The sequence below is a fragment of the Tenrec ecaudatus genome, chromosome 14 (assembly GCF_050624435.1).
Source record: "Tenrec ecaudatus isolate mTenEca1 chromosome 14, mTenEca1.hap1, whole genome shotgun sequence".
Taxonomy (NCBI): domain Eukaryota; kingdom Metazoa; phylum Chordata; class Mammalia; order Afrosoricida; family Tenrecidae; genus Tenrec; species Tenrec ecaudatus.
Genome location: NC_134543.1, coordinates 45,141,708 through 45,167,180, shown reverse-complemented (window position 1 = coordinate 45,167,180; position 25,473 = coordinate 45,141,708). Strand labels below are relative to the sequence as shown.

Genomic DNA, 25,473 nt, shown 5'->3' with positions numbered 1-25,473 from the left:
GGCGTCATAAAACTTCTGTGATTGCAGTTTAAGAAAAATGCCAAATAAAGCAACATTATCCTTTATATATACATATAGAAATATAAAATATATCTTTCAATGTGAATTTATTTATATATAATATATCTATATATCTTTCTATATAAAGATAATGCTACTTAAATATATATGCTTTCAAATCAATACTGATTTCATGTCATATGTGCTCCCAAAATGTTTCCATTGTAGGAGGCTAACTTTAAACAGTATTGTGTGCTGAGAAATAGCAGTTCAAAAAGTGTGGGCTGCAGGAGCTTTGGTGGCATAGGAGTTTATGAACTTGGCTGCTAACTTCCACAGAAAGTGTGCGCTAACTCATAAAAAATTTTAAAGTTATGTAGGCTGTCAGAGAGCTAGCGAGATCTGTAAGGACTCATTCCAGCTGCATTTTTATTAGACACCAGCAGGCTGTGCTCAAAATTCATTTTCTTGCGTGAAGTGCTAAAATATTCCTTGACTTACAGGTAGAAACTTTAAATTAAGCTATATTTTAGCAGGCTACATTGTGTGCTTGCTGGTCTAGAATAAATTGGGCTTCCTTTACTAAAGGTAGAACCTGAAAAACTAAGGCTTATTGAGCACAAAACAGACATTTGTTTATATAAGAACTTAAATAAATAACTTTGTAAAGGTGAAGTATGGGAAAATAGTAGATTCTTCAACGAATAGTATTAGAAAAACTGTCAGACTATTTTGGGGAAGGGAAATAGAATGTTTACATCATACCAAAAGTAAATACTACTTACATGAAAGAATAAAATGAAAAAATTGAAAAATATGTAGATGCATATTTAACTGATGGCAGTGGTCAGATAAAGCAAGTGCGAGAAATCACAGAACAACAAAAGTTAGATTTAACTATGATAAGTCATTTAACAAAAAAGTAATTAAACTCTGGTGCAGTAAAAAATAACTAATAAATTAATAAATAAAGGCCAACCGAAAAAAGATTGCTTTCAGCAAACAGGACAAACAAAGGAACCCTGAGGCTGTAAATACTCCTCTACAACAAGAGAAAATGTAAATACCCAAATAGAAAAGTTGAACAAATTACACAAACTAGCATTTCACACAAAAGAAACTTCAAAATTACCAATAAACATTTCTCAGGAGAACCCAATCTTTACTCATTACTTAGTTCCAAATGTTAATTGAAGTGATCAGAAATTATTTTATCTATAAAGCTGTCAAAGCTTAGCATATGATAGTGTTTGGTCTGGTGAGGACAGGAGTAACACTATGCTCACTGATGGAAGGGTGACTGGCCATGCACATCAGGAGCCTAAAAATGTTCACAGCCTTTGAGCAGTAAATCTATTTCTAGCACTCTTTTTTTTAAAGATTTAGATAGTTTTATACACAAGGATGTTCGCCACTGCATTATTAATAATAAGAATAGAAATTACATAAATGTTTATTTATGAGTTAATTTATTCTTAAGATACAGTAATAGGGAGCCATTATGAATCAGGTTCTTGAAATATATCTAGTATTTTTCTATAATGGGCAATTATTAGTTGCTATTGTAACTTGAAAATTTTTCATAAAAATTAGTAGAATTTAAATTATGTACTTTAATAACATCATAGATAATTATAAGCAAGTAATATTGTATCTCATTTTCATTTGAAAATACATGTATTAAGTAAAATCTAGAGATATGAGACAAAATAATTATAGATTATAAAATTTAATATATACTTAGTTGTGTTAAGATGGAACGTGTACATGACCAGGAGAATAAGGAAATACTACATTGTTTGAAATCAGTAAAATTCTGTGCCAGGATTACTTCTTTTCACCAGATTTATTCAGTTTGTATGCTATGTAAATAATCTGAGGCTCTGGACTCTATGAGGAAGAATATGACATCAGGGTTGGAGGAAAACTCCAACCTGACATATGCAGATGACACAAATGACTCAAAGCTAATGAAGATCAAGGATCGCAACTTTCAATATGGATTATACCTCCACATAAAGCAAACCAAAGTTCTTACAATTAAACTAAGAAGCATTATTATGATAAATGGAGATTGAAGTAGTCAAAGATTTCATTTTACTTGGATCCACATCACTGCCTATGAAAACAGCAGTCCAGAAGTCAAATAATGTATTACATCGAAGCAAGTCTGCTGCAAAGGACCATTTTAAAGCAAAGAGCCAAGACGCTACTGTAAATCGCAAAGCTGTCATTTTGATGAATAAGGTGTACCTGGCCAAAACAAAGGTATTTTAATTGTCTCATATGCATGTAAAACGTAATCAATGAATAAAGACCTAAGAAGCACTGTGGTGCACCTGACCCAAGTCATGATATTTTCAATTGTTTCATATGCATGTGAAAGTTGGACATTGAATGAGGAAGATGAAGATGCATCCATGCATTTGAACTGTGATGTTGAAGAAGAATGTTGAAAGTACCATGGACTGCTAAAAGGATTTGTCTTAGAAGAAATATGGCCAGAGGGCTCCTTCGAGAGAAGGATAGTGGGACTTCGTGTTACCTGCTTTGGACATATTGTCAGGGAAGACTGGTCGTTGGAGAAGGACCTCGTATTAGATAGGGTAGAGAGGCAGTGAAGGGGAGGAATGCCCTCAGTGAGATGGACTGACACTGTGGCTGCAGCAAGGCGCTCAAGAATAGAACCAGTTGTGACGATGGTGAAGGACCAGGCAGTGTTTCCTTCTGTTGTGCACAGATCACAATGGGTTGGAACCAACTCGATGGCATCTGACAACAACAAAGAAGAATTGATGTCTTTGAATTTTGATGCTGGTGACCAATGTTGCATATATCATGGACTGACAGAACAGTGCCACTAATAGTGATTGGAATCAGAGCGTTGGAAACAAAGAGAAAGGAGCAGTAGCTGGAAAATAAGGCCTGGAAAATGAAGCTATGAGATCGCGTGATAGAATTTTGCAAGATAGAATTTTGAGTATACATATGGACATCTCTAGATCGAATATCCAGAAATCTAATTGAATACATCTGTGGAAAGAGATGATCGAGAAGCTCAATATGATGAGCACAAACAAGGCTGGGGCCGATTAAGGAATAGACCATAAATTGTTCACATATAAGTTCAGGCAAACCAGAAGATACCATGAAAGCCAAAATATGGTCTTCAGTATACCCCTTTTGAATTTCAAGACCAGATCTGATGCATCGACCAGTAGTGACAGCAGACACGAGGAGCTGTAGGAGGACATCAAGAGCACCATGCACCAAGAAAGCAAAAGGTCAAGAGGTCTAGACAAAGACATGTACATATGCAAATATATATATGAGGATGACATATGCAAGTATATATATGAGGATGGGGAATAGATCTATATGCCTATATTTATAGGTTTAATATTAAGGTGGCAGAAGGACATTGGCCTCTACTCAAGTACTCCCTCAATGCAAGAACACTTTATTAAATTGGCATTCTATGATGCTCACCCTCTCGACACAACCGCTGAAGACAAAGCGGGTGAACAAGCAAATGTGGTGAAGAAAGCTGATGGTGCCAGGCTATCAAAAGATATAGCGGCTGGGGTCTTAAAGGCTTGAAAATAAACAAGTGGCCATCTAGCTCAGAACCAACAAAGCCCACATGGAAGAACACACCAGCATGTGTGATCACTTGGTTCTGAAGGGATCAATTATCAGGCATCAAAGAACAAAAAATCATATCATCATGTGTTCATCTCCATGATACAATCACTGAGGACAAACGGGTGCATAAGCAAATATGGAGAAGAAAGCTGATAGTGCCCGGCTATCAAAAGAGATAGTGTCTGGGGTCTTAAAGGCTTGAAGGTAAGCAAGCGGTCATCTAGCTCAGAAGCAACAAAGCCCACATGGAAGAAGCACACCAGCCTGTGTGTCACGAGGTGTCGAAGGGATCAGGTATAAGGCATCATCAGAACAAAAAAAAAATCTTACCATAGTGAGTGAAGGGGGAAGTGCAGAGTGGAGACCCAAAGCCCATTTGTCAGCCACTGGAGAGGAGTCAGGGTGAGATGTAACACTGATGAAGAATACAGCTTTCTTCCAGTTCCTAAATGCTTCCTTCCCTCCTCCCCTCCCCCCAACTATCATGATCCGAATTCTACCTTGCAAGTCAGGATAGAGCAGAGGATGTACACTGGTGCAGATAGGAGCTGGAGGCACAGGGAATCCAGGGCGGATGATACCTTCAGGACCAGGGGTGTGAGTGACGATACTGGGAGGGTAGAGGGAGAAGGGGTTGGAAAGAGGGAACCAATTACAAGGATCTACATGTGACCTCCTCCCTGGGGGACAGGGGACAGACAACAGAAAAGGAGGTGAAGGGAGACATCAGGCAGGGCAAGATATTGCAAAATAATAATTTATAAATTATCAAGGGCTCATGAGAGAAGGGGGAGCGGGGAGGGAGGGTAAAAAAAAAGAGGACCTGGTGCAAAGGGCTTAAGTGGAGAGCAAATGCTTTCAAAATGATGAGGGCAAAGAATGTACAGATGTGCTTTACACAATTGATGTATGTATGGATTGTGATAGGAGTTGTATGAGCCCCTAATAAAATGTTTTTTTTAAAAAGACAAGAAAGAATGGAAAATGGGTTAATGCAGATATAGTTAGGCTAAAAATTAACACCTTATTATTTGTTTTCCTTTTTGACCTATTTTAAATGTGTTCTGGTTTTCATTATGTTTTGCTTTTTTGGATTTAACTTTTCTGTTGTTATTAGGTGTTTTTTTTGAGGGGGTGGTATTAGTTTCTTTACATGGAATCCAGGATAGATAGATATATAGGGACAGTATCTAGATTAATAGCTCGTTAGGGTTATGACAATGTGGGTTGGGAAGAAATGGGGAGCTAATTAATAATGAGAACAAGAATGAAAAAAATGTAAAATTATGATTCTTGCATAACTCATTTTACTATATTTAAACCTTTGAATTGTGTGCTAAAATGTAAAAGACAGGAAAGAAAGAAAAGATCAAAGTAGATGTCAGAAGAGAATCTGAAAGTTAATCTTGAACTTAGAGTAGCTAAGTCAAATGGAAAAAATAATGAAGTAAAAGAGCTGAATAGGAAGTTTCAAAGGGCAACTGGAGAAGACAAAGTTAAATATCATAATGAAAGGTGAAAACACCTAGAACTGGAAAACCAAAAAGGCAAAACACACTCAGCATAAGAGAGGTTACCCCCCAAATCAACCCTATCACCTTCAAAGTACTCTGTTACATTTAATACGTTTGTCAAGTCTGTGATTCCATTCTTGGAAACATTTTTCAAACTCTTCTGTTTGGATGGCTGTCAGTAGATTCTTTTGTTCATGAACCTCTTTTATATTGTCAAATCGCTGCCCTTTCATGTCCCTCATTATTCACGGAAACAAAAAGAAGTCACACAGAATGAGGTCGGTGAGTCAGGCTCATGGGGCAAGCGAGGCATCCTGGTGTTTGTCAACTTGCACACTGAGATGGCTGTGTGAGCAGGTGCATTGTTGTGGTGGCAAAACCAGACCCCCGTCTGCCACAAATCATACCTTTTTTTGTCACACACTGTTAAACACATTTTTTTCAGAACCTGTAACTAGAAAGCTTGATTAACAGTATGACCTACTAAAATGAACTCCAAATGCACTACGAGTCGACATTTTTCTGTTTGTGAAGTTGACGATGTCCAGAATAAGATTTGTCATCATTCGACATTTTACCTCTTTTGAAAGGAGAAAACCACTAATACACGAGTTTTCCTCCTTATAAACTGTGTTCAACATCATTACAGTTTCTGTGGTATTTTTCTCTGTCGTAGTTATATAATTGTCAATTTGAGAGGATTATGAGTGAAGGGGTGGAGTCTAGCTTGTCAACCAGATCATAACCAATGAGGCCTCTGTGTGGGTTTGGCCTTCTCCTGAGAATTCTGGGAAATCCAGTACTTTTCTCCTTGGAGGTAGGAGTGACTCTTTGCTCACACACTGGAAGAAATAGCAGCTGACAAGACACATGGACCCACCCTGATGCAGAGACCCCTGCCAGCTCTGAGATGTTTCCAGTGATACTGGATCCAAGATTTTCTACCCACTGGTCTGTGATCGTCTACATTTGGCATCATTGCATGTGTTTCATGAGTCTGAAGAGAACTTTATAGATTGATATCGGACAATGGGCTAATATCAGACTTATGGACTTGATCTGGACTGGACTGGGATGTCTTCACAATGTTCAATTGCTCTTGTATATAAATATCTTTTTTATACACATACGTGTGTCTATGGATTTGCTTCTCTAGTCTACCCAGACTAACACATTCCCCAAGCAGGAAACAAAAGTTCACAGCTGCACACTGTTCTCTTAAACAAGGTTTAAGCAAAACTGCTTTTACAAAAAAGTTAACTGTGACCATAGAGAACCTTCCCAGGTGCTGCCACTGGGTGCACTAACTCAGAGTGAGTTGCAGGATGCTCGCCTAGCATTACAAATACATACTATGAAAACTCTGCCCAGCAGAGCTATTCTTTTTTTTTGGGGGGGGGGGGGGAGGGAGACTGCGGGAGTACTCCCTAATATGTTAAGCTGAAAGACCTGAAGAAAATTCAAGATTTAAGTGGAAATATTGAAAGTTTCTCTATGCAAAATAATGAATGACCCAGGAAGCATCAAAAGAAAATGGAAGGAATACTCAATCACTGTACCAAGCAAAAGTAACATTCCACTAGTCGACATTCCACTGTCTCAAGAAGTAGCATATGTTAAGAATTGATGGTCCTGATGGAAGAATTCCAAGCTATAGTGCAATAGCAATAAAAACACACACACACACAAAACCCCAGGGCTCTAGGAACTGACAAAATATCAATGGATATGTTGCAACAAGTTGATGAAGTACTGGAAGGCCTCACTTGTCTGTGCTAAGAACTGTGGAAGACAGCTGTCGAGCCATACGACTAGCTGAGTTGAGATCCTTATTTGTGCCCATTCTAAAGAAAGGTGACCTAAGAGAAGGCATAGCTTGCAAGTTAAATTTTGTTGAAGATCTTTCAACTATCGTTGCAGCAGCACATTAACCAGGAGCTACCAGAAATTCCGGCTAGATTCAGAGAACATAGAATAAGACTTATCATTGCTGATGTCAGATGGATCTTAGTTGAAATCAGAGAATACTGTAAATATATCTATTTATATTTTATTGATTGTTGAAAGGCTTTATTACCAACTATAGATAGCTTTGAGACAGATGTGAATTCCAGAGCACTTCATTCTGCGCATGTGGAACCTCTACGTAGCGCAAGTGGCAGTCATTCAAACAACAGAGAATCCTGCTTGGTTTAGCATTTTTTAAAAGTGTGCATCAGGGTTGTGTCCTCTCACCATACTTATTCAATATGTATGCTGAGCAAATCATCAGAAAAGCTGGGTTCTATGTAGAAGAATGTGGCATCAGGATTGGAGGAAGGCTTATTAACCACCTTCTATACTCAGATGACACAACCTTGCTTGCTGAAAATGAGGAGGACTTGAAGCACTTGCTGATGAAGATCAAGGATTGCAGTTTTAAATGTGGATTACAATCTAATATAAGGAAAACAAAATTCCTCACTACTAGGTCAGTCGACAACATCACGATGAAGTAAAGACTGTAAAGTTATCAAAGACTTCATCTTGCTGGAATCCACAAGCAGTGTTCATGGAAGCAGCAATCAAAATCTCAAACAAGGCATTGCATTGGCAAATCTGCTGCACAAGACCTCTTTAAAGTTTTGAAGAGCAAGGATGTTACTTTGAGGACTAAGGTGGGCCTGACCCACGCCATGGCATTTTTAATTGCCTCATATGCATATGAAAGTCAAACAAGGAGTAAGGAATACTGGAGAAGAATTGACGCATTCAAATTATGGTGTTAGTGAGAATACTGAAAGTGCCATGAATCCCCAAAGAACAGAAAACTAACTGCTTTGGAAGAAGTATAGCCAGAGTGTTCTCTAGAAGTGAGGACGGCAAGTCTTTGTCTCACATACTTTGAACTTGTTATCTGGAGAGACCACTCCCTGGAAAAGGACATCATATGCAAGTGGATGGGCAGTGAAAAGGAGGAAGGCTGTTGATGAGGTGAATTGACACAATGGCTTCAAAAATTGGTTCAAACATATTTATGAGAATGGCACAGGCTCCGGCAGCATTTTTTACGGTTATTTGGTCCGGTCACTATGAGTTGGAACCAACTAGGTGGAACTTACATCATCAACATACAGGCAAAAGATATTTGTATAAATATGATTAAATTTTCACTTATAACATTTATATTTTATCATTATAAAGACAGACTATAGATCATTATAAGTTTATATATTCATATGCATCTTGACTGCTGCTTCCACGGACATTGATTGGAGTAGTAGTGCTTATCTTGAATTCCAACAGGACTGGGATTAAGATAAATAGTCAGGCATTCAATGTGGGCCCCAAATTTAAGGGAGTCTCTTAAACTTCAGTAATCAAGACAAATAATATTTAATGCAGTATTTTTAAATGAAAATTAATGCAAAAATCTATGAGAAGCAAAATATAAAAAAATATTAAACCAAGACCAGTGCTATGTTGAGCTATATAGAAACTTGAATCAAAATGAATGATGTGAATTTGTTTTCCTGTATTTTATGGTTAATACTTTAGAGAACATTATAGTTGAAACTCATTGAAAAATTGAAAAGAAGATATGTTGAAAGTGACAAAACTATTTGACATTTAAATATTTCATTTATACCCCAAACTGAATGCATTATAATTTTATGTTCCTGGATTCAAGAGAAGTCAAATTCATGAGCCTTTCTCATTTTCAGTTAAAGAATTTTCCTGTTGGAAATATATAAGAACATCAAATAATCAAGAGAAATTGACTGACTGAGTTTGCACCATCTGCAATCCCATGTTTGACATCCTTTTATGAAATTTGGGAGAAAGATGAGGCTTTCTTCTCATAAACAGCTACAGTCTCAGAAACCCATAAGGGCATTTCTGCCCTGTCCTATAGGGTGTTTATGAGTCACCATCAACTCAATGGCAGTGAGAGGTTTTTTTGTTGGTGGTGTTATTGTTGTTGCTTATTAAATTTAGGGTGCTTATTAGCATAGATTTTTTTTTACTTTGTTCATTTAAGTTAACTAGAGATGTAAGTCTAAGCAAGTAGGAACTGACTTGACAACAGTGAGTTTGGTTTGGTTTTCTTTTAAATATATATAACAGATTCTAATAAAAGATCAATACCTGAATTGAAGCTTTGCTTTAACTTTTTAAATTTCATTGTGCACTCTGGCCCTTTTTTTCAACAGTTGGAACAAGAGCTGGCTGAACATAAGGGATGTGGCAAAGGACACAGTGAGAGATCCAGTAACAGTAAAGTATCTGAACTTGAAAAATCGAAGATCTGTGAAGCTTTCACAGAAGAACCAAACTTTCAACAGAAGATATTGCTAAAACTAAAAGCCTTGAATGAAAGGGTAGCATTCTGGAACAAAAAAATGGATGAGTATGTTTCATGAATGGTTTAGTTCCGATTTGAAACAAGAGGCCCATCACTTGAGCTCAGGTCCCTGTTTTCAGGAGTAGATGGTCATTATAATACGGGATCAACAGTGAACTAAAACATGAAATGTCCTCCCAATTCCGTTTTCAATTACATATGGGCACCATTGCTTCAAAGCTGGCAGAGACAGTTCTTAATTGGACAAGGAGTTTCCCTCTGAGCGACTTCCTGTCACAGCACCCTTCTGATGCTTGCAAACTGACGACATCAGAGCTGCCACTGGTGCAGAAACAGAGACCAGGCGTAACATATCATACACAATTGTATGGAATTGTACAGAAAAATGCCCAGGCTGAATGTAGGAATATAAAATAAGGATGCTTAATAATACTGAAAAGGTTTATTAGGGCACTAAGGGACTGAGTTGGTTGGCCCTATAATAGTATGATCAACAATAATATAACAAAACAAACAAACAAAACCAGAGCCATTGAACATATGTACTAATGTGCTTGATACAATTGATGTATGGATTGTTGCAAGAGCTGTCAGATACTCCAATAAAGTGGCTCATTAAAAAACAAAGCAAACCAAGCAGTGCCATTGGATGCATTGTGGTTCATAGTGACCCTGCATAGCAATCCCATGACTGTAAATCTTTATGGGAACAAATGGCTTCATCTTTTTCCTGTTGAGTGGTTGGTGGACTTGAACTACCCACCTCGTGGTTTGCCATCTAACACAGGATAATAACTAACACTTTTTGGGTTGCTACTCCGTGTCCAGATTGTTTGCTAAGAGCTTCACGTGCATTTTGCACTCATAATCCTACAAATAGCCTTTTAAGGAAGCATTAAAAAGGGAAGCAAACCTACTGCCTTTCCAATTCATATCCAGTGCCATTGTGTCAATTCTGACTTAGCACTTTTATATATAGGGTTTGCAAGGCAGTAAATCTTCACTGGAACAGACGGCTTCCTCTTTCTTCTGTGGAGCAGTTAGGGGTGGGGAGGTTAGTTGCAGTTTGCAACCCAACCCTATCCCACAGCGACAACAAGCAGTCACTGGTGTTTTACTGAGCAAACTGAAGAACAAAAGCTCTAAGATCTTAGAGACAGAAGTGGTACAGCCAAGATGATCTTCTAACTCTCACTTATTCTGAGACGTGCAAAATTTGAGGTGATTTTAATTGCCCCTCCAAAAGAATGTCTTTTACTTAATTATTAACACCAACCTTTCTTTATCCATTGAAAAAGTCTTGTATTTCAATACCAATTAAAAAAAATCCTATTGTGAATTTTCATGTCATGATCTTGAGACCATATTAATCACTCTATTTTTCCTTCAATAGAATTGAAGAAATGTATCATACTGAAGTAAAGAAAAGGAAGAAAAGTCATGGTTTACTGATCCCCTGTTTGTTAATTGAGTTGGAGACTGTGGGAAATATTCATTTTGAGGAAGGCACTCATTCTGATGACTGGTAAATGTGTTTGAAATTTAGCTATAGCTTTAAAAATAATATTACGTCCTTAAAAATCAACACCCAAGATATCAGCTTATAAAAATATTTAAGTTTTGCAACACTTCTTAAGTAGGATATTTATTCACTGAACATTGGTAGGTACAGTTACCTATTTTACTACCTAACCATGTCTCTCTCTCTTTTTAAAAAATTGTTTTATTAGCGATTCATATAACTCATCACAATCCACACATACATCAATTGTGTAAAGCACATTTGTACATTCATTGCCCTCATCATTCTTAAAACATCTGCTCTCCACCTAAGCCCCTGGCATCAGCTCCTCATTTTTCCCCTCCCTCCCCGTTCCCCTCTCGCTCATGTACCCTTGTTAATCTACAAATTATTATTTTGTCATATCTTGCACTGTCCAACATCTCCCTTCACCCGCTTTTCTGCTTTTCATCCCCCAGGGAGGAGGTTATATATAGATCCTTGTAATCGGTTCCCCCTTTACATATCTCTTTTAACACCATATCTCTAAACTAGCATTGAAATCATCCCAATGTTATTTCATTGCTCTTTACTCAATGTTCCATAGATGGGGACAGGATATAATTTAGTGTGTGTGGGGGGGGCGGGCAGTTTATGGTTAACTATTTATTTTTATGTGTGTTTATGTCCAGACTCCAGAATCAAGTTCTACTACTAGAAACGAGGAGGTGGTCATATGGCCTCATTGAGAGGCACATCCAATAACTGGTCCTTAAAAAAAAAGACCCATTGCCCAAAATACTGCTGTAACTTTCCCATTTCTGACCATTTCTCACAGTAAGAAGCCCTAAAGTCACCGTAGATTGCTGTAGAGCCACTCTGTGAACCTGGGTGTGTGCAGATGCGCCAGCAGGCGTGCGGGGTGGTGGATTGCCCTGGGCATGTCACCTTGGGGGCATAATTATACTCCACCACGGCTGAAACAAACACTCATGGAGTAGAATGAATATTGGCATTAACTTTATGAAAAATAATGTATATGTGTGGTTGTTGTGGTGTGCTTTAACCCAAGCAACTGCTTTCAAATAGATGTGCCTTTTCACTCGCTTCTGCGAGGAAAAGCTTCTCAAGGGCCTTGCGGACTACTTTGGTGGAAAAGGGTAAGGCGCGTTGCCCAACAGAGAGAGAGAGAGACCTTTGAAAATGAAGAATGTCTTTTACATCAATACATTTATTAGCCCAGCAGTTACTTAACCACAATATGTGGACAAAGATATAAACGTCGTTTAACCTATTCCTTTGTAAATAAGTAAAGGCCTTGTTTTTTGTCAAGGGCAAACATTGAATAGTGTCTCTGTGCAGGGTTCACAAATAATTTTCACTCAAATGAAACGGACTTGTTTGTACTGTTACTTATGTCTAACTTGTTGCAGAAGAAGCCCTGTACTAAACCAGCAGACTGGGAGGTAAGGGGAGAAGGGAGGAAGGGAGTCGGATACCATTTAGATGACTGTGTCAGCCTGAAAGCAAATGCTGAGCTCACTTCGGCTTGGATAACCACTACTGATTGTTTATTTGGTTTTATTAAGACTAACCTTGATCCACTGTCAGGAGAAAATCAAATGTATGATGGCAGGATTTCAATGACTTTGTTATTATTATTTGTATACTTTAGAAGTTTGGTCACCTTAGCCATGATCTCTTACATGTTAAGAAATAACTGCTAAAATACAAAAAGTACTTTAAATTGCTATGTGCTATGTTCCTCATTGTTCTATTCCAACACTAACTCTTCTTTTAATTAATTTTTTTTCAAGGCATGGGTTTAGCATTGAAATGAATTCTTTAGTAGAGCCAACATTCAAATATGAGTTTTCTCTCAAAACAACCTAACGTTTCTTTATTTCTTTAGCTGAAGAGCATTGTGGATTCCCAACTAAAATCATTCAATATTTCTTAACTTTCATTGTGAAAGAAAACAATTATTCTATTTCCTACCTTACCAGAGCTATATTTTGTAGAGACTTCCTAGTTGAGTGGATTATTGACACTACAGTGTATCATCATTGTTGAAGATTCATATTATTTATTTTGCCTTGCCAATTGAAATACCCAGTGACATCAGACAGCATTAATCAAGTGGGCACTCCAAAACATCAAATACATGGTTCTTGAGCTAAAGAAGCATTCGACCTGGTTATTGATAGTGGGCATTTACATTTCAAAACAATGACAACAACAAAAACCTTTAAAACACCATGAATTAATTATAAGTGACTGACTCTGCACCTCTGTGCCTCAAGAGTCCTAACACTGAGTACAGGGCTGGATTGAGTTATTAATGGATTATTAATTGAAGGTTCTGTGTCACTTTAATAGAACAAGGGGGTTGCAAAAGGGTTTGAAAAATGGAATTGCAAGCTAATGGCATTTCTTCACAAACATGTTTAGGCCCCTTAGATCTATAATGACTATAATTCAGAGAGAACTTATGATGATATTCACCAGTTAATTGAACTATATGCCTGTGTATTGAAAAAGCCATGCTATATTGTTTCAAGGAGATACATCAGCAGAAAGTTTTGGTTTTATACAAGATAAGATCTTTATTTAAGTCAGTGAGTCCAGTAACAGTATTTATTAGACCCTTGTTTAGGATTATGAAGTGGGTTTTAACAGGTTTGATTTAGCTCCAGGCTTTTAAAAATATGTGCATTCGACATTTACTAGATAAATGAATCATTTGCATATTAAAGAATGTTTGTAGGCATCAATTCATGTAGCTGAATATTTCAGTCAGTGATCTAAAGCACAACTGTGGATGTGTACAGTTCCCAGTCTTAATGACTGCTAAGTATCAGACACTATTAACCATAACTTCCTTGTAATTTCACCTCTCTTGTTTTTTGTACAATGGATCTTTGAACAACATGTATAATTTTTGCCTCCCCCAAAACATAACTGCTATTGACCCAAAGCTTTATGCAATAACATAAACAAATAGCATTTCCAAAGAAAGGTGACCCAACAGAATGCTCAAATTATACAATACCCTTAATATCACATGCAAGTAAAATATTGCTGAAGGTCATCAACTGTTGTTGAATGATCTTCAGCATATCTTAAACTGAAAGAACTTTTAAAAATCCAAGCCCTAAGTTGCAACACTGAAAGATTCCATGGAAAACAGTGAATGAGTCAGGAAGAATGAAAATAATATGGGAACATGCACGGAGACCCCGTACCAGGAAGAGATCGTGGGCATTCCGCATGTCAAAGGTAGCACGAGCAAGAATCAGTTTTACTGAAGGAAGAAGTTCCAGCTACACTGAAAACATTAGCCACAAACAAGACTCCAAGAATTGATGGAATACCGATTGAAATGTTTCAACTAGCTGATGAAGCACTGGAAGCACTCACTCATCTATTCCAGGAAATTTGAAAGACAGATATTTGGCCAACTGACTGGAGGAGATCCATATTTGTACCCATTCCAAAGAACAATGACCCAACAGAATGCTCCAATTATAGAAAAATATTGCTGATAGCACACGCAAGTAAAATTTTGCTGAATATCATCAACAGCGGTTGTACCAGTACATTGACAGGGAGCTGTCAGAGGTTTAGGCTAGACTGAGAAGAGGATGCTTACTTGTGTTTTATTGACTATGGCAAGGCATTTGACTATGTGGATCATAATCTATGCCTGGCCTTGAGAAGAATGGGAATTACAGAACACTTCATTGTGCTTATGTGGAACTTGTACATGGTTCAAGGGGCAGTTGTGGGAACAGAACAAGGGAATACAGCATGGTTTAAAATCAGAAAAATTGTGTGTCAGGGCTGTATCCTCTCACCATTATTTATTCAGTCTATATGCTGAGGAAATAATCAGAGAATCTGGATTATGTGAAGAAAACTGTGGCAAAAATGCCCACTCATAAGGACCATATATGACAGGACAGAAGTGCTCCTGTGAGTTTCTCACACTGTAACTCTTTATAGGAGTAAAAAGCCCCACTTTTCTGCCTCAGAATGCCTGGTAGTTTCAAACAGCTGACCTTATTATTTGAAGCCCAGCATACAACCACTATACCATCAGGCCTCCTTTAATAACCTACAATATACAGATGACACCACCTTACTTGCTGAAAATGAAGAGGACTTGAAGCACTTGCTGATGAAGAACAAGGATTTCAGCCTTCAGTGTGGATTACAACTTGTAAAGAAACCAAACTCCTCACAACAGGACCAACAGGTGACATCATGATGAACTGAGCAAAGATTGAAGTTGTCCAGGATTTTGGCCTGCTTGGATCCACAATCAATACTCATGGAAGCAGCAGTCAAGAGATAAGACAACACGGTGCCTTGGGAAAATCTGCTGCACAGGCCTCTTTAAATTGTTGAAAAGCAAGGAGTTTACTTTGAGGACTAAGGTGTGCTGACCCAAGCCATGGTATTTTCAATCTCTTCTTATGCATGTGAAATTTGGACGTTGAGTAAGGAAAACTGAAGAGGAGTCGATGCATTTGAATTAGGGTGTTGGCAAAAAGAACCAACAAATGTGTTTTGAAAGAAGTATAGAATACTCCCTAGAGGCAAGAATGGTGGGACTTGGTCTCATGGACTTTGGGGATGTTGTCAGAAGAGACTAGTTCCTAGAAAGGACATTATGCTTTGTAAAGTAGAGGGCTTTCTCAAAAAAGGAAGACACTGGACAAGATGGATTGATACAATGGGGATAAATGGCAACAACAATGGGCTCAACCATAAGAACAATTATGGGGGTGGCGCAGGGCTGACAATGTTTTATTCTGTTGTATGTAGGGCCGCTATGAGTTGGAACTGAGTCAATGACTCCTGACAACAGCAGCTTGTAATACATACTACGCTCACATAAAGCTGCGTTTTCAATAAGAGATAAAATGGTATTACACATCGCTTCTCGGCCTTTTGGCTAAGATCAACTGTAGTATCTGTTCTTATCAGTTTAATATCTGATACGTCCTCTATCCAAGGACAATATATTAAATGGATTTTTGGAACTAGGAGATGGGATAGGAGCTTGCTCCATTCACGCCACGCATTGACCTGGTATTTCAGTACTTCCAGGAACGGTGCACACACACAAAAAAATGGCATTACACAAAAAGAGCAGGATTTTCTTACTTTCTGGTATATCCTGGTATCACAGGAAGTTAAGCAATGTGCTGCTAGCCCCAAAGTCAGCAATTCAAATCCACTAGCCCACGACATAGGAGAAAGATGAGGCAGTCTTGCTTCCTTAAAAATTTACAGACTTAGAAACACTTAGAAATAGTTCTACTCAGCCTTTAGGGTTGCTGTGTGTGTTAGGCCAGGTTGACTAGAGAAACAAATCCAGAGACACTCATATATGTATAAGGAAGCACTTTATATCAAAGAGTAATTGTATATTAAGAAAACTCCCCAGTCTAGTTCAAAGCAAATCCATAAGTCTGATCTTAGCCCATAAATCAAATACTAATCCAAAAATCCTTCAGACTCACACAGTCACAGTCACATTCAGTGATCCAAAATGAAAAAAGATCACAGGCTGGTGGTGCAAAATCTTGTGGATCCAATCACTGTGGAAACATCTCAGCACTGGCGTGGGTCTTCATGTGTCTCTCCAGCTCTCTGAGTGTGGCTTTTCAACAGGAAGGTAAAGCAGAGAGAAAAAGAGAGTGAGGGAGAAGAGGGGAGAGAAGAGAGAAGAGAAAGTTCCCAGAATCCTCATGAGAAGGCCATGCCCACAGGGAGGCATCATCAGCCTGTGACCTGATTGACAGTCAAGACTCCATCCCTTCACTCTTCACCCTTAACACCCTTAAGGTGACACAAGATTATGTAACTGCCAAACTATGAGTTGAAATTTACTGGAAAGCAGGGTTTTTTGTTCGTTTTCGTTGGCCTAGCTACAGCAAAGGCTTTCCTTTTCTTACAACGATCCTTGATGGAATTGGAATCATTGCTCTTGAAATAGACAAAAACAACCATTGCAGATTTCAATCTAGGGTACATATCAAGCAATTCAATTTTTTTGGTAATGTCATGACTCTTCTTTGCATTTTGGGAGCACTTGCAGCACCACTAGTGGCTCTTTGTATAGTTCCCATGGCAATCAAATTTTATAGTATTACATTTACTCAATTAAAAATACACTAAACCTTTGAGAGATCAATTTTTATTTTGATACACAATTTTCTGGAGAGAGGAACTGCTCCCTCAGAGAGGAAGAGCATTATAAAATAATTTTTTTTTAAATCCTTGTGTAAGAGGACTCGTGTTGAAGGTTCAACCCCAAGTTGGTCGAAGATGAACTCTACGTCTCAACTTTGTCTTTTTACTCTCTCCCTTGGCAGCCTCTTCTCCTCCTGCACAGTAACAAATCACTTATAGTTACATCTCTCTCCTAGACTTCAGTTCTGAGCTTTTGACGGTTCAGCATTTCTATCTGGATGTCCAACTGACAAGACGAACTCAGCACATTCCAAAGGGAACTCAGTTATGGAGTAATTACATAGTTATGTAATGGAGTTAGATTCAGAAAACCTAAGTTTAGACTCTTATCTGTATGATCTTGAATCAACTATTTAATCTGTCTGAACTTCAGCTGCAAAATGAGAAGAAAACAATCTGTCACAAAGGCTGCTGATATATTAGACACAGTCGTGTGAAAATAACTCGTGCTCAATATTTATATTTTGGTTTTATTCTTCCTACTCACAAGCCTCCCATTCCTTCAGAACCTTACCTCCCTGCCCACATTCAACAGATGCTGAAGCCTAAGACCATGCTCTCCCTCTTATCTCCACATCCAATGAGGTGCCAAGACAAAGGTTCTCCCCCACAATGCGTCCTGCATTCATTCCCTTCTGACTATTTTGACCTCCACACAGGCCTTGGGAACCCGCATCTAGACTGTAACTACAATACCAGCAGAGTACCTACATGCAGTAGGCACTTAGTCATCATTAATCAAGAAACACAGGTTCCTAAATGGTCTCCCATATTGTATACAGTAGAGTGTTTTCTTACAGAGAGCGTTCTGTTAAAATAATATGAAAAGTTACCTGTTCCCTTCCAAATTATATCCAAATCCTGTATGCCAACATTTAGTGTCTGCCACTTTATGGTGTCAAAGTTGTACTAATGCCTTTCAACCCCCTTCAAAGTCAGCGGATCCATTTGTTCCACACTGCTCTCCGAATATACTTGGCATTTCACCAGGCAGGTACATTTGCTTGTTCAGCTTCTTCCATCCAGACTGTCTTTATACCTCCTACCCTCATTCTATCACTGCTTGTCAAAACTTACCTTTTCTTCAAGAGCCGCTCTAACGCAAGACATATTTTTATCATGCCCATCAGATAGACTTATTGTTGATTTTGAATTTTCATGGAATGAGTTGTATCCCTCTTATTCTCTACTACTGTTTTGCTTATACTTAGCCCACTCCATTTCCTCCCGACTGATGTGTAGATTCAAGGAACATACAGACTAGCATTTCTAGTGTGTTCATTTGCTCAGTACAGATTCACTAAACCTCTGGTATGGACCAGATGCCATGTGAGCTGCTGATGCTCACAGTAAAATCAGATGCAGCTCTCCCCCTTCTCAAGCCTGGAAACTGGTAGGGAGACTATGTCATCAAAACAGTAACAGGTTCTAGAATAATTGCAAGTAGGTGGTATAAGAACATTTAAAGTAGATGGGGGATTTAAATAAAATTTCATGGATTGTGGACACTTGAAAAAGGTGGATTTTTGAAGAGCAGATAGAAGTTAACTATATGAAGAATTGACAGGGCTTTCCCACACAAGGGGAGCAGTATGTATAAAGGTATGTAAATAGGAAGACCTTGAGAGCTAGCAGTAGCTTTTCATGAGAGGGGTTTGATTATTTGAAGAGAGGTTGGACTAGTGGTTTGCATGATGCCCTTAAAGGGACGAGACTCCTTAGAGGAAAGCCATGGCAGATTTAGAGATTATAAGACGGTCGCTATTTGAAATTTAGAGTAACAAAGCTCTGTATACCTCGGACCCGTGATGCTTGCTCTCCTGTAGCACATTTGCAAAGATGCTGCGGGAAGTTGTGAAGAATTGATGATAGTGGCAGTCCCAGCATATTTCTACCAGCATAAAGCTAGTTCTCTCTTCCAGCACACTGTGAATAATGTTTTCCCATCCCCAGATGATTGATGCTCAGTGAGGAATTACTTCACTTCCCATGTCCCCAAATCGAACTCTGTCCCCATTCTCTTAGCAATAAGGTTTCTTATATCCAGTTCTTAGGAGCCCTGGTGGTGCAAAGGATTAAGCACTTGACTGCTGACTGGACGGCTAGCAGCTCCCCAGGAAGAAGACAGTGCGGTCTGCTTTGTAAAGTGTGCAGCCGATGGTGTACTTCTGCTCTTCCACATCGGGCCTCTGAGTCAGAATCAACTCGGGCTCTCAGCAACAACAGCAGGGATTCAACAGAGGGTAGAACAGTCCAGTGAATTGCAGGGCAAAGTAAAGCTCTCTGAAAGGAGCACATCCCCTGGAGTTTCCCTGTGCCCATTACTGGTTCCTTCATTCCTGGGGAACACCACTCCCACTAGTTTTGGGGAGCTCTCAAAACCACCTAACATATCCACTTTATAACTTAAACTTTATCTAAAGTGTCTGCTGTACTAGTTTCTATCAAAGTTTCAGTGTTAATAGTACATTTAGTGTCGGGGGGGGGGGCGGGGAGGATACTTAATGCATTGAGCTGATAACCCCAAGGTCAGCAATTCAAAGCAGTCTTAAAGGCCAGCTCCTCGGGAGAAAGATGGAGCTTTCTACACCTGTAAAGAGTTACAGTCTTGGAAACTCAAAATGACAGTTGTAGCCTGTCCTATAGGGCCACTATGAGTCAGCATCGACTCAATGGCAGTCAGTTTGATTTTGTTATAACATTTAAGGAGACCTAGTGGAACTGTGGGCTAGGCATTAGGCTCCTCAGCACAAAGCCAGTGGTTCAAACCTGTTGGCTGCTCCAAGGGAGAGAAATGAGGTGATTTGCTCCTATAAAGATTTACAGTCTCTGTAGCTGTGTAGTGGTTACGTATTGGGCTTTGATCCACGTGGTCAGCAGTTTAAAACCAGCAGCAGCTACTGGGGAGAAAGACTGGGCTTTCTACTCCCTTTAACAGTTACAGTCTCGGAACCCCACATGGAGTCAGTATTGACTTGATGGCAGGGAGTGTTGGGGAGGGCTGTTATGTCTCAGAATCAACTCTGTAATGGGTTTGGTTTTAGTTGGGGGACCAGTATAATCCCAGCAAATAATCCCTCTATAGGAGGGAAGCTGAACTTCCCTGGACTTTTCACTTGTAGAAGAGAAGGAGTAATTTTAAGAAGGGCAGTCCCAGGTGTCAGTGGTTGAATCTTGGCTAATGAAAAAGGAAGAGACTCTAAATTAGGAGCCCAGATCCTGGGCTCAGAGTTTACCTGTCAGGAAGCCCATCTTCATGAGCGTAACTCACATTCAGGTTCAAGCCTTGGTGAATCATGTAGGTGAGGACTTAGACATCTCATGAAAGGCAAATGTATCCCATACGAGGTTCACTTACTTTTCCCCCAAAAGATTCATTTGCTAAACTCTTCATTAAATGTTCACCACTTAAAGACACGGGCAGAATTATTGTAAGCAGGACCATTACAGGCAGCAGCTACGATTGAATGCTGTGTGCTTAGCCCTGCGCTCTTGACATACCCGGCTCGCCCTCCCTCTCCAGTTCTCAGCTCACCTCTCTTCTCTGAAGCGGTTCACCAACACCCTGTCTGAAGTAGCCCACTCCACTCCTTGTTCTACGGGCGTCTCTAGAAATTATTTATGGCTGTATTTGTTCCTTTTTGGTTGCCCGCCTTGGAATATCAGCTACATGGCAGCAGACTCTGGCTCCTTCATTTTTAATAGCTGAAGTTAAGAAGCTATTGCAATGGTGCAACTGAGAGATGATAGTGAAAGGGATTAGGGTGTTAACAGTGGCATTGACCAAACACGGTTATATTCACAAAGTGTTTCAGATGTAGAGGCCAAGAGATCTTCTGAAGAATTGCATATTGGTCAGGAAGAGTGAGGCGGCAAGGGAAATTCTTGGGTTTTTAACTTAAGTTGCCAGCTGGATGACTGCGCTCTGTGCTAAATCGGAGAACACTCGGGAGCAGCAGGTTTGGGAACAGCTGCTGAACACGTGACTTTGAGACATCTATTATATATACACAAGTGGACTGACGAAATAGGCAATCAAATAGTCCTATCCAGCTAAGTAGGTATGTAATAATGACATGATATTGGGTATGACTGCAGGCTTTTTGGTGGGACATCACACAAAATTTAAATAAATGAGAGATAAGCTTGTTAGTTACAACACTGAACCAGAGAAGGCTACTAAGCAGGGTCACACAGATAGCTAGTTATACTGAGGGGCAGGGAAACAGCAAGCTGGGATTTGGGGAGCTGGCTTCCATATGACTAGCAGGTTGTGGTTAGCTAGGTTTCCCAGGCTGCCTGGGTCTCTTGAATAATTCCACAAGCGTGGCTATAGGGTTTTCCCCTGGTTGTTTGATACAGGGTCTTGTGCACTTAGGATAGCTGCCCAGGGGCATGGAGTGTGAGAGCTGAATGGACTGGATCACTGGGCTCTCGCCAGGGCCTCACAACTGGTTCCAAACAATATTTCAAGAAAAAAACTATATTACCATTGAGTAGTGATCAGCATTAGAAATAAAATGTTGTAATTTTTCATGAGATATTTGAAACCGTGTGTGTGTGTGTATGTATGTAAAACCATGATGTACTAGATGAATTCACCTAACGAAGAATATTCAAGGAAGTAAAAGGAGAGCCATAGATTGACCCCTGGGACACTCCAACATTTATAAATTTGTGAGAGGAAAAAGAACCAGTTTAAAGTTATATATATATATATATATATATATATATATATATATATATATATATATATATATATATATATATATAAAATGTATAAAGGAGCAGCTAAGAAGGGGAAAGCCGGGGATAGGTAGTTCCACTGAAGTGAAAAACAAAACATTTCAAGTCGGGCGGGTTGCTCAAGTCAACACATCGTTCAGCCAGTATCAACATATCATACTAACATGATCTTCATGTTTCCCTTGAGTGTCTCTGACTGATTTGACTATATCTCGACGATTTGACTCAGACAAGGAAACTCCATGGGGCAGTTCTGCCTGCTCTTCCTCGGGGTCCCCAGAGTCAGAATGGACTTGTGGGTACACAGCAACAACATTCGAACCCCAAACACAGCTGTCAGAGGACTATATTTCACAAAACACAAAAAACAGGAGCTCTGACTTGTCAATTACATGCTGCCCAAGTTTGTGTTCTCCGACAGACTAAGGAAGCCATGCCATCTTCTCTGTGTCTATTTGATCTTTCCGAACAGGTTTAACTCCTGCCATGAGTTAATTCTGTCACGTTTTTGTTCCTGGGACTTCAGAATGTACGGCATCACCGGAGTGAAAGTAAAACGTGTCATTAAAGTCAACAACCGGATTCTTCGTCTCAAATTTGAAGAAAAATTCCAAAAGTTTTTGGACAGTGAAGACATGCACGATTCAGAGTAAGAAGTTAATTTCTACAAGGGACCCTTTACAAAGTACTGTTTTAGTTTGTTTTTTGGTTTAAAGCCTTGCTGTTTCAATGCTTTACAATATGAAAAATACACCCTTATCGGCAATGTTTTCCTTGGCTTGCATCCCTCGGGACTAGTCTGACCTCAAGGCTTCTTCACCTCGGGCTCTTGTTGCTAGAGAAGAGAGGGGAGAAATGAACTCTGATGCTGGGAAAGTTTACGTCTATGGGAAACATCATCAGCAGGACAGATTAGCCTTCTGTATGGTTAAGGTTTGATGAAATCAATTCTCATATTTTCTCTATTTCACTTCTTATTAAGGAGCCACCGAAAGATGATGGAATGCCTTTTCTATATTTTTGAACCTGACATTATAATGAAGAGAAAGCATCTACTGCACATTCTTGAAAAGGGATTCAAAGAGAATGAGGCAAGCAAGGTAACAGGAAGTGGTTTTTATATCTTCTCCTTTGATCTCTCTTTGGATCCCTTTCAAATTTGATCTAGTTTTTCATTTTTTCTTTCTTTTCAAGTGAGATTTCCCTCTGCTTTACATTGTCATTGATAATTTTTTTGGTGTTCTGTCTATGAAACTCAGGACAGGTAAATTGCTCGAGATGGTAACTGGATTGACAGTTTCCTGGGGCCTGGCAGGGGAGGTTGCGGGGAAAGAGGAGCTAATAACAATAATTAACAAGAAAGGAGAAAATGTTCTAAAATTTATCACGGTGATGATTGTACAACTCTTCATAAGCTTGAACTATTGAGTTGTATGATATGAATTATATGCCAATAAAACTGTGAAAAGGGGTGTTTTTTTAAGTAATGCAGTCTTCCCAATAATTAAAGCTTTGCCACCAGCTAAACAAGATTGCCAAATATTTATCAACGTTCATATCAAACTGTTCCCATTTCACAAAAGCTTAATCATGTGATCAAAAGTATAGCAGTTTCCTTCTTTGAGGAAAGTCTATTAATGACCTTACCTTCCTCACTCTGTTTAGTATTCCTTGACATCTTGTTTTAATAATCCACTTCTTGAGCCTGTTCTCAATATCGTATGAGCTCTTTGGGGTCCTCTCCATCCAAAGAAATCCATTTATTTAACATCCTCTCTGTCTCTTTCTTGCCACTTCCACTCTCTATCCTCTCCTCTTTATGTACTTTTGAGAAAGCCATTTGTAGACTTAAGAACAATTTGAGTAAATGTAACCAGTCACGTATTCCTAAACTTGAACACGAATAAATAGAGAGGACACAGCTCAGATCCTTGCTACATGCCTGAGCGATCTGTAGCCCTCTGCCTTTTTACAGAGCCAGTCCGCGTGCTTCTCCTTCCTCTGCGTCTCTGTTCATTTGCAACAAGAACCTTCCTCTTTTTCGCTGTCCCTCCATTTTACTAAGCATGATGTCACTTCTGCTAACATGTCCACAGTAGGTGAGACCAAGTCTCACTATCCTTTCCACTAAGGACATTCTGTCTGCACTTCTTCCAAGAGTCAATGCAAAACTCTCACTGCCACAGAGTCGATTCTGACTCATAGCAACCTTATAGAACTGCCCCAACACTGTAACTCTCTCCAGGAGTAGCAAGTCTCATCTTTCCCTCACAACGTGGCTGGTGCTTTCAACCTGTTGACTTTTCGGTTTACAGCTCACCGTAACCACTAGAGCACCTTTCTTCTAAAATACTTGTTATGTCAGTTCTGACTCACAGCGACCCTGTGAGTAACAAAAGGAATCACTGCCCAGCCCTGTGCCATGCTCACCAGTGTTTGAACCCATCGATGCAGTCACTGGGTCAATCCACCTGGTCGGAGGGCTTCCTCTTTCACTGCTCCACTGCGTTACTCAGCATGATGTCCTTCCCCAGGACTGTTCTCTGGACAACACCACCAGCGCACAAGGCGCATTCCAGCTGCACTTTGTCCAGGACAGATCTGTTTATCCTCTTGGAAGTCCATGGTGCTTTCCATATTCTCCACCAGCATCTGGATTCAAATGCATCAATTTTTCTTCTTTTTTTGCATCAAATTTTCCTTAATCTTCCTTATTCGGTGTCCAACTTTCACATGCATATGAGGCGATTGAAAATACCACAGATTGGGTCAGGCTCACCGTAGTCCACAAAGTAACATCCTTACTTTCAATACTCCTTTAAGTATTTAAAGCTGTCATGAGTAGCAGATTTACCCAATGAAATGCCTCTAATCTCTTGATTGCTGCTTCCATGAATATTGATGATGGATTCAAGCAAGACAAAACTCCTTGACAACTTCAACCTCTTCCTCATTAATCATGATGTTGCCCCTGGTCCAGCTCTGAGGATTTTGGTTTTCTTTACATTGAGTCATAATCCATACCAAATCTGCAAGCCTCCATTCAGGAGCAAGTGCTTCAAGTCCTCCTCACTGTCAGTAAGCAAGGTTGTGTCGTCTGCATATTGTTAGTAAGCCGTCCTGCAGTCCCCATGCTTTATTCTTCCTCATCTAATCTAGCCTCTCTGAATATTTGCTCAGCATACAGATTGAAGGACACTATCCCCTTGTTCAGTTCGCACAGTTGTCTCGATCCATGTACTGATGCCACATAAGCACGAGGCAGTGATCCACGTGCTCAAATGCCTTAGCACAATCAATAAAACACAAGTAAATATATGTTTGGCATTCTCTTCTTTTAGCCAAGATCCATCTGACATCAGCAGTGATATCCCTTGCTCCATATTCTCATATGAGCGCACCCTGCTTAATTTTCCCCTGTAGCAAACAGTCACATATACCTGGCCTATAGGTGGCAC

General features: G+C 39.4%; 2 protein-coding genes and 1 non-coding gene across 5 annotated transcripts in view; 2 read left to right on the top strand and 1 right to left on the bottom strand.

Moving 5' to 3' along the window:
- Window positions 1-25,473, bottom strand: part of RTN1 (reticulon 1) — a 412,417-nt gene that overhangs the window by 286,918 nt on the left and 100,026 nt on the right. The window lies entirely within an intron of this gene.
- LRRC9 (leucine rich repeat containing 9) overlaps window positions 1-25,473 on the top strand; it is a 134,180-nt gene that overhangs the window by 30,368 nt on the left and 78,339 nt on the right. The window contains exons 9-12 of the mRNA XM_075531829.1: window positions 9,353-9,549; window positions 10,898-11,029; window positions 22,488-22,664; window positions 22,998-23,115. Of these exons, the coding sequence (XP_075387944.1) occupies window positions 9,353-9,549; window positions 10,898-11,029; window positions 22,488-22,664; window positions 22,998-23,115 (624 nt within the window). The remainder of the gene's footprint in view (window positions 1-9,352; window positions 9,550-10,897; window positions 11,030-22,487; window positions 22,665-22,997; window positions 23,116-25,473) is intronic.
- Window positions 15,946-16,136, top strand: LOC142426933 (U2 spliceosomal RNA). The gene has a single exon (XR_012779801.1). It is a non-coding gene; the product is annotated as a U2 spliceosomal RNA (small nuclear RNA).